We start from the raw sequence: 12,491 nt of genomic DNA on the forward strand, positions 1-12,491 counted from the left end.
TATTTCAGTCCATTAAAGTTCTATTTCGTACAGGTTTCACTGTAGTAACAGTGGAAAAGTTGATAAAACAGCAGATGCTTCAAACAAAAAACAAAACAAGAAGAATATAGACAGACTTCCAATTTTTCATCATCACCATCATTATTATTTTCATGCCTATTGCAAAAACGCAATGGCAGGTAGGCAGCTTTACAGCAGTGTACAAGGTAAAGACGTAGAACCATAAATATATTTCACAGAGACAATAAAGCCACAGTAAAGTGTGTTGTGATCGATTCACACAATTTCACATGACTCATTTGTACTCTTTTCATGATATAAACATGGATAAATCTTTCGTTCTACCATCACTAAATCACAGTATATAACTAATTTGCTTAAATTTTTACATTGATCATATAACTATCAAGGAATCAAAGATACAATAGACATGATTTTGATATTCATTGTTTGTACCAAAATAATAATAAAAAAATGATTTTTTCATATTTGAAAACCAATGTGAAACTAAAGAAACACTCCAAGATTGTGAGAAACACATGATGAGTTCAGATTCAGCGAAACTAAAAAAGAATGTGAACAGCAAAATAATAATCGGCACATGATGAATAAAGAACCAAAGTGTCGTTATTGCAACTGGCATCATCCTACATTATTCTAGAAGTCCACTCGTCGTCAAAAATAGATTTTTTTCCATCTCTTTTTGACATAATTCCGCTTTCATTCAACATCTTCCTCTTGCATGCGTCGAGCAGCTAATGTGCTAACAAGGCGCTAATTTATGGAATAAAAAAAAACACACTATTGAACTTAACATATTGCACAATTATTATTTATAACACCTCACAAGCAACTGTTTAATAAAACAACTACAATTTCAATAAAAAGTGTCGGTTCAGAAAAAATACTTTTTTCCCTACTAACTATGGAAGTGCACAAGGTCCCAGTTGCAGATTCTGACAAAAGCGGTAGTGTTAGAAATGTCTTGCCGTGGGTAGTAAAAAAAGTCAATGGAAGAACCCATTGGAGTAGTGCCACTTCCGATATAGAGACCAATTTATCTCAGCTCACTCACCAGTATACAGGGTGCATAGCTAACTTCTCGCACCACACATTACTGGCAAACTGTTGATTCTAGAGGCATACTTCAAATTCTAAAAATATCCAAATAAACTTTTATGCAGACACTCTGCCCTCAAAAACCCAATTAGGCCAACATTATACTATAAAAGTTCTTTTATAAAATCAAAAATGCAACCATTATAAGTGTATCGGTCACATTCAAGTAAATGTAACCAATACCACTTGTGTTTTTTTTTTGTTTTTGAAGTTTTGCAAAAGATATTTTATCAAAATTTTATGGCGTAATCCTGGCCTTAGAAAGCTGTTGCCCAGTCTTTCCCGAGATGAACAAAAAGAATTCCAAGTTTTCGGGTGCAATATTCACTGAGATATGAATTTAAAAAAAATTGCTGAAAAGGTGGGAACAGCCTAAATGCCTAAATTGTAGTGTTGCCCGTTAGTTAGTTTATGCTGTACTTCCCAAGTTTTCAGCCGTTTTTTGAATTCAAATATCTCAGCGAATATTACACTTGAAAACATTAAAAAAATAGTTTGTTAGGCTCAGGAGAGACAAGGCAACAACTTTCTAATTGGGTTTTCTAGGACAGGTGACCAAGTAAAAAGTTAATTTTCACATTTTAATAACTACACAATCCTATGCAACATGAATGACTTACCTGAGTTTGACATGTTATTTGGATACTTTTTCTAATTGGAAGTATGTCTGTATGATCAACGGTTTGCCAGTAATTTGTGGTGCAAGGAGTTATACAATAAATATACACAGTGCTGTGCACCCTGGTGAGATAAATTGGTTTCTATCACGGAAATGGTGCAACTCTGATGGTTAATTCAATTGACTTTTTCTTTCACTAACCACTGCAAGACTTTTACAATGATATCACTTTTTTCAAAATTGGTGACTGACACCTCCTGCAATTCCCTAGTAAGAACTTCAAAAGGAAGAGACAGACCTGAGTCTTTCTTCTTTCTATGTTTATTTGTATTGTTGTTATTTGTTTATTTGTATTGCACTACGAATGAATTCTAGAATCATTCAACCTTTCATAAATTCTGAAAAGAAGCTTTCAAGTCACTTCGTGGTCAAGATATTGAACAGAGAGTCTATCACATACCTCAAGGAAAATTTAGTCACTTCTTGACCTTTTCCCGACTTTTGACTTCTTCATTATAACAGTGATACTATATGCACAGTTCCCACTGCACTATTGCAAATGACAAACCAGTCACAGTGTATCGATGGTAACAACTATATTAGTTAATGAAGTTGAAGTATTCGGTAATAAAAAAAAAAATTACACCTGCATTTCTAGGTAGGCACATAAAAGTTGTCTAAAAGATTTTCACAAAGAGCAAACTGGTTCTGAAACTACAACTAAATGTTTTTGGTGCATCAGGCAATGTCATGTGCTCAAGAAGTGTGTAGTTATATATTATATGCTCTACCATTTATATTGCAAATCAGAAGTGAGAAACTGACGATGCGATTCCTGCTTCCTGTTAGATTCTTTTTTTTTATTTGGCTACTTTGAAAGAAAGTTCTACCAAATGGATTCTGTGATGTTCTTATTTTGTGACTATTTCTTGACTTCCATGAACTTTTTCACACACCTGAGTGAGGGGGGGGGGGGGAGAGCACTGAAGATACAGTAATCAAATAGTGCCAAATCTAAAATGTATGTTGACAATTCAAAGGCTATGTGTGTTCCACAGACTGTACTGTTGTATGCAGGCTGTGCATTGTTTTGAAGCAACTATAGCACAGACAGAATCACTTAAAAAGCTTCTTTCTAGAAAAGATAAGGCTTGTTGAACAATACAAAAACAAAACATTGCTCAGCAGGGGGGGGGGGGGTGTTACATTGAAAAGTGACCCCTTCAAAAGCATACACTTTTCTAATAATAGATGTATATGGTAAATTTCACAGCTTGACAAATCCTGGGTGCTAGGTTGCCTTAACAACTAGGAAAACTGATAACTTAATTTCAACTTAATGACAATGTTGGACAACTAAATTTGAGTCTGATCACAAAAATGTTTGGAATCGGTATCCATCGGTATATCTACCAACACGGATAAGGGCTATTAACTCCTAGAACAGAAGGAAATGATAATTTCTGAGTATTTTTCCTTGAAAAATAATATACTTGACTCCTAAGAAATTTGGCTGACAACTATTTTTTTGGATCTGTTAAGCCATGGTAATTTCTATCTTTCTTTTGATCAAATGCAGATCCATTATCATTAGTTGCTCTGCATTTGATCAAAACAGAATATCAAAATCTGCAGTAAACAGCAAAAATAATACAAATGAGAGATTCATTGAAAATAAACTTAACATAAAAAAATTATTCAATAATCCAAAGCTACCCACCATATATACTCGTGTATAAGCCGAGTTTTTTTAGTGGAAAAATTTGTTCCTCAAGTGGGGGGTCGGCTTATACTCAGGTCAGTTTTTGATGAGAAAATATGGACCCCCGCAATCAGTAGTCATTTTTGTAGCAGTGTTTGAGAATCCGGCATTATTGGTATGGGATATGTTCAAAGCCTACCGAATGGATAATATCGAAGCCGAGGCAAAGAAATCAAAAACATCATTGGCTTTAATACCAGGTGGGCTAACGTTGATTGTACAGCCTTTAGATGTGAGCATCGAAAAGCCTCTCAAAGACTAGTGGAGGAATTTGTGGATCGGATGGATGAGTTCCGATGATAAACTACAAAAAGTGGTGCCTTGAAGAAACTTGACCTTGGCCTAGTTTGCCAATGGCTAGATGAAGCGTGGAATTCTGTTTCTGCCCATCCTTCAAAAAGTGTTGCATCAGGAATGCGATGGACGGAACTGAAGATGATATTCTCTTTGAAAGTGCAATGGCGATGACAGGACAGATGAAGATAAAAACGAAGATGCTGCACCCCCTATGATGATCTGATGGATTACCGTGAGCTTGGAGACAAAAGAAATGGATTAAAAAGTTTGAATCATTTTCTATTGTAAATCTCCGCAAAAACTATTCATTTTGCACGAAAATATAAGCATTTTTTCTCTAAAATGCATGGATTTTTTTGTGGTCGGCTTATACACGGGTTTCAATTTATTGCGGTTTTGGTGGTCCTGAAGTAGGGGTGTCGGCTTAGACAAGAGTATATACGGTATTTCCCAATAGGAAATATATTTTTATTTATGTCATAGAATCTCACCTGGCTCACCACTGGTAGCCTTTGCATAAGCATCTGAAACACAGGGGGCGGAAGTTGCTGCTCCAATACTTCTATGAGATGTGTTGGTTCACCACAAACGGCAAGTGCAGTGCTCAAGTGTTCAATGCCATTTTCAATGTCACCTGATTTAAAAAAAAAATGCAAATTCAAACAATTTTAGCGAAACAAGTAAAAATTCCCAAGCATATTACAGCAAAAATATCATGAAAGAATCTACAAGAATTGTAATTTTATGTGGAGAAAGAAAACGTTTGTTAACATGGCAAAAGTATCCATCATGAGATGGCGCTGTCCCTGCCATGAAGAAAGAGCCCATCTACATGGATGCAAGAAATGGACTGGTATTTTAATTACTCGCCATTGCTGGTCTCTTGTTGCACCCTTTCTTATAGGTTTCATGCTTATGTTACTGTTTAATAAATATATTCGTAATGTCTTTAAATTGTGGGGAAGTGTTTGTCATTAATCACTACATTCCCTCTTCACTAAATCAAAAAAAAGGTGTATCTTGCATTTGCAGATTTATAGTGCTACAGAAGAGCTTTGATAATTCGAGGCGAATGGACAGAGGCCACCTCGGATTATCAAAAAGTTCAAACTATCCGAAAAACAAAAAATAATTTCATTAAAAAAAGACAAGCAAGAAAGCAGTACTATCATACTTACTTGTATTTTTATATAAAGATATGTCATACAATGTGTTTCAAAAAATGAATAATTAAAAAGGGCGCAAAGATGGTAGTAATTGAGTTGATTTGGGGATGGGATCGATGCTGAACGACACTGAGATGTAATTGATAGCTTCCAACTGCCTTTCCAATCAGTGCATGTAAACAATTAGAGAGGGACAAGGTGTCACTGCTCACCATTATAAAGAAAAAAGTCAGGCTTGTCCCTCTTTTTCTGCGACTCCTCCCCCAAAAGTTAAAATGGTCGACATCCATTCAAAGGAGTCTAATATTTTATTATACCCAATATGGGGCTGTAGGCTGCCTGGTCCCTTTCAAACCGAAATTACTGTACAATATGTACATCTATACATATAAAATAACATGTCTTGACTGATTCATTGACTGACTACTTCAATGGTTTTGGCAAGCTATAAACATGAAATTTGATCAGTAGTTTATTTCATGACGTGAAGACTCACTAAAAAGTGGTTTTTTAAAATTTGAACCACAGTGGAGGAAAGTTCAAATGTTATATAGAGGAATCACATCGAGCCGAAACCACTCCACTGAAGTGAAAACTATGAAATTTGATCAGTAATTTTTTTCATGACGTAAAAAGATGATGCTGTCTCCAGATGGCGACTTATGAAAGGATGATGACGTCACTTCCCGCTACCATACGAAAGTAGCGGAGAGTGGGTTCAATTCCCCGCAAAGGCAGTAGAGTTTTCTCTCTTTCCAAAAAAATTCATCTTCGCACAACAGCCAGTTGTTAAAAACACCTTCATATATTATTTCCCTCAAACCTGTTGGTGGGATTAGCATCGCATAATAAGAGTAAAAATTACACCACATTTTTGAATTGAGAAATGAGACAATCAGGGAAAAAACAAAAAAAATTAATACAAACCTTGTGCTAGAAGTTCTTCACCCATCTGAACCTCCTGAATAAAGAATTTCTGTACTGATTCATAATCCCTGAGCTCAGGAAGCTGGTGGGAAGACAAAAATGATACTATAATTATTCAACTTGAAACAAAACATTTTTCACAAAAAAAACTGTCCTGACACGAAAGGTTTTTGGAATAATCCTTAAAAAAATAAATTAATATATTTTAGAGTAGGCCATCATATTTTCTTTATTGTACAATCTGCAGATTATACACAGGAAATTTCTTAGATTATATTAGGAGCTTATTTTCGAAAGGGAACATTTACACTTTTGCTAAATTTACAGTAAAAGTAAAAACCTTTCTTTTTCTCTCCCGAATGAACTGCCTTAATAACAAAGAATATTGAAATATTTTTGTTGTTTCTTGATCAACATTCAAGGCAGTTATCCCCATAGAAATGTTTCATTTTTGAAAGAAAATCAGTGGAAATGTGTTAGCTTTTGATCAAAATTGGAGCTGGTGAAGTCTAAAATTAGAAATTTCTATGCCACCCATTGACTCCAGGTTTCACCTAGCCAAGTCAGGTACCCTTACTCAGGACCATAGCGTGCCTTCTACAGGCAATGAAGTAATTTTCCCTTGGGGGCCCCCTTGAAAGATTATTATGCATATTTTTTTGTGAGGCCCTCCACCAATCAGCTCGAGGACCCAGTTGCCCCCAGCCTTGTTACGAGCCTGCCATTACTTTCCTCTCATAAATAACATAAAAAACATGATCATCCTACAGTGGAGAACTTCCCATGATGGACACCTTCACCCCACAACAGACACTTTTTAATTATGTCGACAGGACTCAATGTATATTTCCTTTTTTTATTTAAAATCATGGTTGGCAAGTTTCTGACGGTTCAAACTGTCACGTCAAAATGTGTCAAAAACCTCAAATATTGCTTTTTAATATAAAAATTCCTGTTGGAAATACACACATTAATTGCATGCAATGTTTAAAGTGACTATGTTACACAAAGAATAAGTATTTAATACTAGCTACAATTCCCGGCACTGCCTGGATTTTCTTCAATTACTGGGAGGATTGAAAAAAGTGACAACCATTACAAAGGAATAAACTATTATACATAATACGGGCAGCATTAAAGAAGTGACAAACCATTGTAAAGGCATATGAATGCTTGAAACACATTGCTAGGGAACCATGGTAACCAAAGTAAACATTCCGAAAATGATTGTTGAGGCCAGACAGTTTTTCGCCCCTTTGCAGGCATTTGCCCTGCTCTTACAAACTTTTAAAGTAGCCTATCATTCGATTTGGTTCCCGTTTCGTATATATATGCAAAATTTAGCAATGATTGATCTGAAATTGTAGATTTGTATAGATAACATACATACACAGAAAATCAATTTTATATGTGCATAGATAATTGTAAAATAATTCTTTTTTCTCTACAGAATTATTTTGGACAATATATGTTTTTTTCTTATAAAATATACAATTTAAATAAAGCATAGCATAAACACCGGAAGGAAAACTATGGAATGATTTGACATTCTCTGATTCAAGATGATTCTTGACCTTTCAAAATTTCTTCAACTGTTTATATATATGCATTGATATAAACCATCTGCTGTAGGCCTACTCTTTTAACAACAGATAAGTGTTTAAAAAAGTTTATTACATCATATATGTAATGTTGATTTCTGTTATTATTGAGTTATAATCACTGATACTTAAAACGATACTCTTATTGTGCATAGCATTGAAATATATCCGTGTTTGTAATCAGATACATATAAGTGCCAATTCTCAGACTCTAAAAATCTTAGTCTGTCATGTAACGACACTGATGTTATATATATAAAAGAAAAAAAAAATGGACATTTTTTTATAGGGACTGCATGTAGTGATCACATAACCCGTTTTTATGGGAAATTCTGGTATTTCTCTAATTATGGTACTCCTGACATTTTCTTTCTTTTTAAATGTACTGTTTTCTGACTAAATGAACCTTCTAGCAAGTCATAAATCAATTGAGATTACCCTGCTTGTATTTCTGTTAGTCTGCTCTTTCATCAACGATGCCCTTGCTCGTTCTGAAAATGAAAAAAAAAAGAAAACTAATTAGCAAGATGAATGGTGATCTATATTATAACACAAGGATGTCAAGAAAAAATGCAATGCTAAAGGGTCAGTTACACTGGGCGAGCGTAATTGTGAGCCTTACATTACTCAAATTAAACCGAGTCAACTATACTACTAAAGGTTAGTTTTCCCATAAGTAAGCGCCAAGGTGTAGTAAACGTCAATGCGACAACTTTTTTTTCTTTCACACTAAAATTGCCAACCTAAATAGCTGAATCAGTGTTTGCTAGTTTGGGCCGCCAAAGCAGAATGTTTTGCGATGTTCTGCAACGAGCCCTCAGCTGACTGAAAATGTTATGCAGTAAAAATTCGCATATACATAATAGCGTTTTTCTACACTATTCTTAAAATTCTTCCAGATTGTTCTGCGACGTACGTCACACATTTTGGCACATTACGCTTAGGGGGGTTGGGCAACCCTTTATGAAACTGCATATTTCATTAATTCAATTTGTTATGCATCATTTCTTCGTAGTTTTCCGAATTATTCACATATTTTGATTGATTATTGCATAGTAGATTTATTTCATGCAATAAATTGAATTTTTTGTGTAACTGTATGTATGTGTTATTTGTCAGCCATCTTGAATGCAAAAGCAGCGATTGCTTGGTGCAGAAAAAAAAAGGTTACCACGTTGCTGCGACAACGTTCGTTTTAACAGCCATGGCATTATTCTTTCTTGGTGATGTGTTGGTGATTTTATCCTTTGACAAGCACGATATCTGAAAGCATGCCTGTTTCCCTTTTGGAGATTTTTCATCATGCTCCAACAATTTCCTCACTAAAGAAAAAAAAAATCAGCCAACGCATCACCAAGAAAAAAGGGATTGTACTATAGTTGCTCTCAGTCCTGTAATGCGTTAGGTTTACAGAAATTCCCAAACAATACACGAGACAAAAAATTATGGCTATTATGACAGCCAAATCATAGATGCTGGCAACATACATATAAAAATATCGTCGCAACACAATAAGTACCACTATTCTTCGAGTGTTTGGAGAATATGTGAAACATTTAAACCAGTGCTATAGCAACTGGTCACTCACAGCCAGCGAGTGACCTTTGACACTTACATTTATAAACCTCCAACAACTAAACCGCGTGCTTTATCCACACAATTTATCACGTGCTTTATAGAAACACACACATGATGAAATCAAATACAAAGTAGCTGCACTATTCACGTGACATAATAGATCTACTTTAGATAGTTTACAAGAGATGTGGGGGATAAAAATACATCTTTGAGCACGCTATGTTAAGAGGAGGAAAAAAAATCAATAGAGAACGCTAAAGACGAGATTATAACACGTGAATACAAATGTAAGAATATCAGAATATCAAATGATGAGCTTTCAGAGTAAATGTAAGAGAAGTTACTCACTCTCTTTGAGCAACTGTTTGAACCTGGGGTCGCTCCTGCGCTTTCTGTCGAAATAAATGCAGTAACCGATGAACAAAGTGCCGCAGACGCCCGCAGCCACGAATGCCGTCTTAGATAGCATGATATTATGGATGAAAACAATTAACGGTGAACACTAATTAATTAAAATGACGCACGAGAGCCCTATTACTCCTATAAAAAATTTCAAAACAAGGAAGGTTAATCTGCGAGAGGAGGGAGCACCTCACAAGTGGCTACGATTATGATCCGTTCATCGATATTTTTTTTTTTTTTGAGATATAAATTATTAAAAAAGTGCGTGTTTGATGGAATTAAAAAAAATTAAATTATTAAAATCAAAATTTTGGAAAATTTTTTGTATTTAACACGTTTTTCGATTATTAAAAATGAAACTCGGTTACAGAAACCACTTTGAAGGACAACAGTGGGAAAATCCCGAACTGTATGAAACGAGAACAATCTAAATTGCTGAATGGTATTTTATGGATTAAAATTTATATTTTTTAAGTAAGAAATTGAGGGTGATGATAGCTTTGATTAGTTAACGTCATTAATTTTCTTTGCGAACAACTTCATATAACTTTGCTTTTATTTACTAGATGGCAGCAGTAGTTCGAGTTTGTGTCATAAATTGGCTGACCATATTTAATATTGGAAATTAAAGACCATCGCCAATTGTCAACTGCAGAATGCCGTGTTGCTAAAAAAATTGCAATTTGTAGGAAATACAGCATTTGTAGGAAACATTACAGGCAAAACTTCCTATCCAGGCTTTGCCTGTAACTAGACTGGGCATTGCTCCTGGCTGAAAAAATGGGGCTCCCTCACAAAAAAAATGTACTTTTATTTTGCATTATCTTATCAAACGTCTCTCCCAAGACACACTGCCTGCCCTATCCCAAACATTTTATTTTACATAACAGGTCCGTATCTAGGCTGGGCCCTACGAAAAATGTACACTCATCTTGCATAACTAGGCTGACCATATTTCCTCGAGATAAATACGGGACATTGGGATTCCAAATACGGGAAAATACGTGACATCGCTAATTATCGCCAAAACCAAACAAAGTTGCCAAATATTGTTGAAATTACGGAAAAATCACAATGGCGGGAAATGATGCATCGCTGCAAATCGCAGTGGATTAAAATGTATTCTACGAAAAACAAACGTTCAAGACAAATGTGGGAGTTCAATATTTTCATATATAGTTGTAATTATCGTAAAATAATTTATGAGTTGAAAAATAATGTCAATCTTTGACTTCAATAAAGAATAAAAATTCAAGTAGGCTTCGTGTAAAACACGGGAAAAACCGGGACACTTTTACCAAAAAGTCGGGACGGCCAAAAAAACAGAAAATACGGGACGTATGGTCACCCTATGCATAACCCTTTGAGGGAGGTGGGGGGGGGCTCGAGAAGGCACGCAAAATGCAGGACCGATGATCTAATAATCTAAAAAAATCAAATTGGTTTTTAACATTAAATATTTGTGAGATGTGGATATTTGTTCGCCTTCCATTGTTTTCGTGTTAAGCATCGCCAGCTTTTATAATATTGGGGGCTTCTCAATAAAAAAAATCTTACCAATGCGGAACATCGTTTTGGCGCCGCACCCTCAAAACTCGCAGCATTCCTAGAGGGGTATCAAATATCATAGTTTTCTTTGCTCGTCATTGAATCCATGATTTGAATTTTCATAGACAGTTTATTTCATTTTTTCTGTAATCATTTTTCCCTGTGCCCTAATTTGGCAAAACAGTGTGAGGCGACCGCTCGTGCCTTTATCTCGCTTATTACATATTCAAGCAAACTTGACCAACCAGGAAGCAGTTTTTTGGTGATCCCAAACAAATTTTTAAAGAGGAGTTTGACACCACACTTGGTGTACTCACATAAAACAAGATTTTCTTTTTCTGTCAGATCATTATGAAATATAGTTCTTAAAGTAATTTTATAGATGGCAGCAAGAGTTCCAGTGCAATGCTGATACATAACATGGAGGAAAGAATAACTTTCCTCCATGTTATCTTCCAATTATTCTTTCCTCCATGGATACATAATGTGATGCCCCCCCCCCCCGTCAGAAGTCTAGCGCTTTTCCTATATGGCTGCCCCCAAAGCAGAATATTTAGCTCTGTTCTGCGACGAGCCCTCAGCTGAATGGGAATGTTCTGCGGTAAAAATCCATATTCAGGTAATAGTGTTTTTTGCACTTTTTCTTAAAATTCTTCCAGATTTTGGCACATGCTGCTTTGGGGATGGCCACCAACTTTGCATGAAGTTAGACTTCAAAAATACTGGGCACAAATACCATAATAATGCACAATAGACAAACGTTAATACATTGTCATAAAATGAAGAAAATTAACATCCAGTAAATAACTTTCTCATATAACGATAAAGTGATTGAATTCACAGTTACAATCAAAAACTTAATTACTTTCTGAAACATTTAGAATATTTCACACACATTTAAGTGTGTGAAATATGATGAATATGAATATTTATTAAACACATAAACAAAGGTGAAAAAAATACACAGAAAAGTAAATTTTACTTTATTTTTCAAATGATATCACAGGTAAAGAATATGTTGTTTTTTACATAAGTTATATGTACATCATAGGAAAAAAAATGACTTATATAATTTGTATGAGTTCATACATTAGCATTTGACTTAATACACATTGAATATAATGAAAAGTATAAGAGTTAACAGGTTTACAACAAGGAATCGCAAATCTAATAGCAACATCGTTGGAATGAGCAAACGGAACGAGTAGACCACATGATCACGTAATGATAATGAGCATTGGCACAAAGTTTGATCACTAAACTTTCGCGATTATTTCAAAAGAGGAAAAAAATAATTTTTGAATATACTTGTAATAGCTAAAAAAATCGGCGAAAATAGGGTAATATATATTCTTTTTCATATAGCAGCATACACATATTGAATCTCAGCAGATGATGAAACCATTATGGATTAATACTCAGAACAAGATACAATCACAACCTAACTGGAATGTAGAAATGTTATTGATTTC

At 34.9% G+C, this 12,491-nt stretch overlaps 1 protein-coding gene across 1 annotated transcript; it reads right to left on the reverse strand.

Moving 5' to 3' along the window:
• Positions 1 to 122: 122 nt before the first annotated feature.
• Positions 123 to 9,654, reverse strand: LOC149063917 (mitochondrial import receptor subunit TOM20 homolog). The gene is made up of 5 exons (XM_089255048.1): positions 9,418 to 9,654; positions 7,930 to 7,982; positions 5,891 to 5,972; positions 4,289 to 4,431; positions 123 to 774 (listed from the first exon to the last, which is right to left on the reverse strand). The coding sequence occupies exons 1-5, from the start codon at positions 9,536 to 9,538 to the stop codon at positions 721 to 723; spliced, it is 453 nt and encodes a 150-aa protein (XP_089111174.1). The 5' UTR covers positions 9,539 to 9,654; the 3' UTR covers positions 123 to 720.
• Positions 9,655 to 12,491: the final 2,837 nt, after the last annotated feature.

The sequence above is a fragment of the Pholcus phalangioides genome, unplaced genomic scaffold (assembly GCF_987345545.1).
Source record: "Pholcus phalangioides strain wild (caught in Gottingen) unplaced genomic scaffold, Ppha-v1.0 ptg000042l_1, whole genome shotgun sequence".
Taxonomy (NCBI): Eukaryota; Metazoa; Arthropoda; class Arachnida; order Araneae; family Pholcidae; genus Pholcus; species Pholcus phalangioides.

Excerpts from the sequence above, each read along its gene's own strand:
- LOC149063917 (XM_089255048.1), bottom strand. The coding sequence starts at position 9,538 with ATGCTATCTAAGACGGCATTCGTGGCTGCGGGCGTCTGCGGCACTTTG. Across the intron at positions 5,973-7,929 it reads CTAACAGAAATACAAGCAGG|CTTCCTGAGCTCAGGGATTA; the intron begins GTAATCTCAATT and ends TCTTCCCACCAG. Across the intron at positions 775-4,288 it reads GGCTACCAGTGGTGAGCCAG|CGCCTTGTTAGCACATTAGC; the intron begins GTGAGATTCTAT and ends TCCATAAATTAG.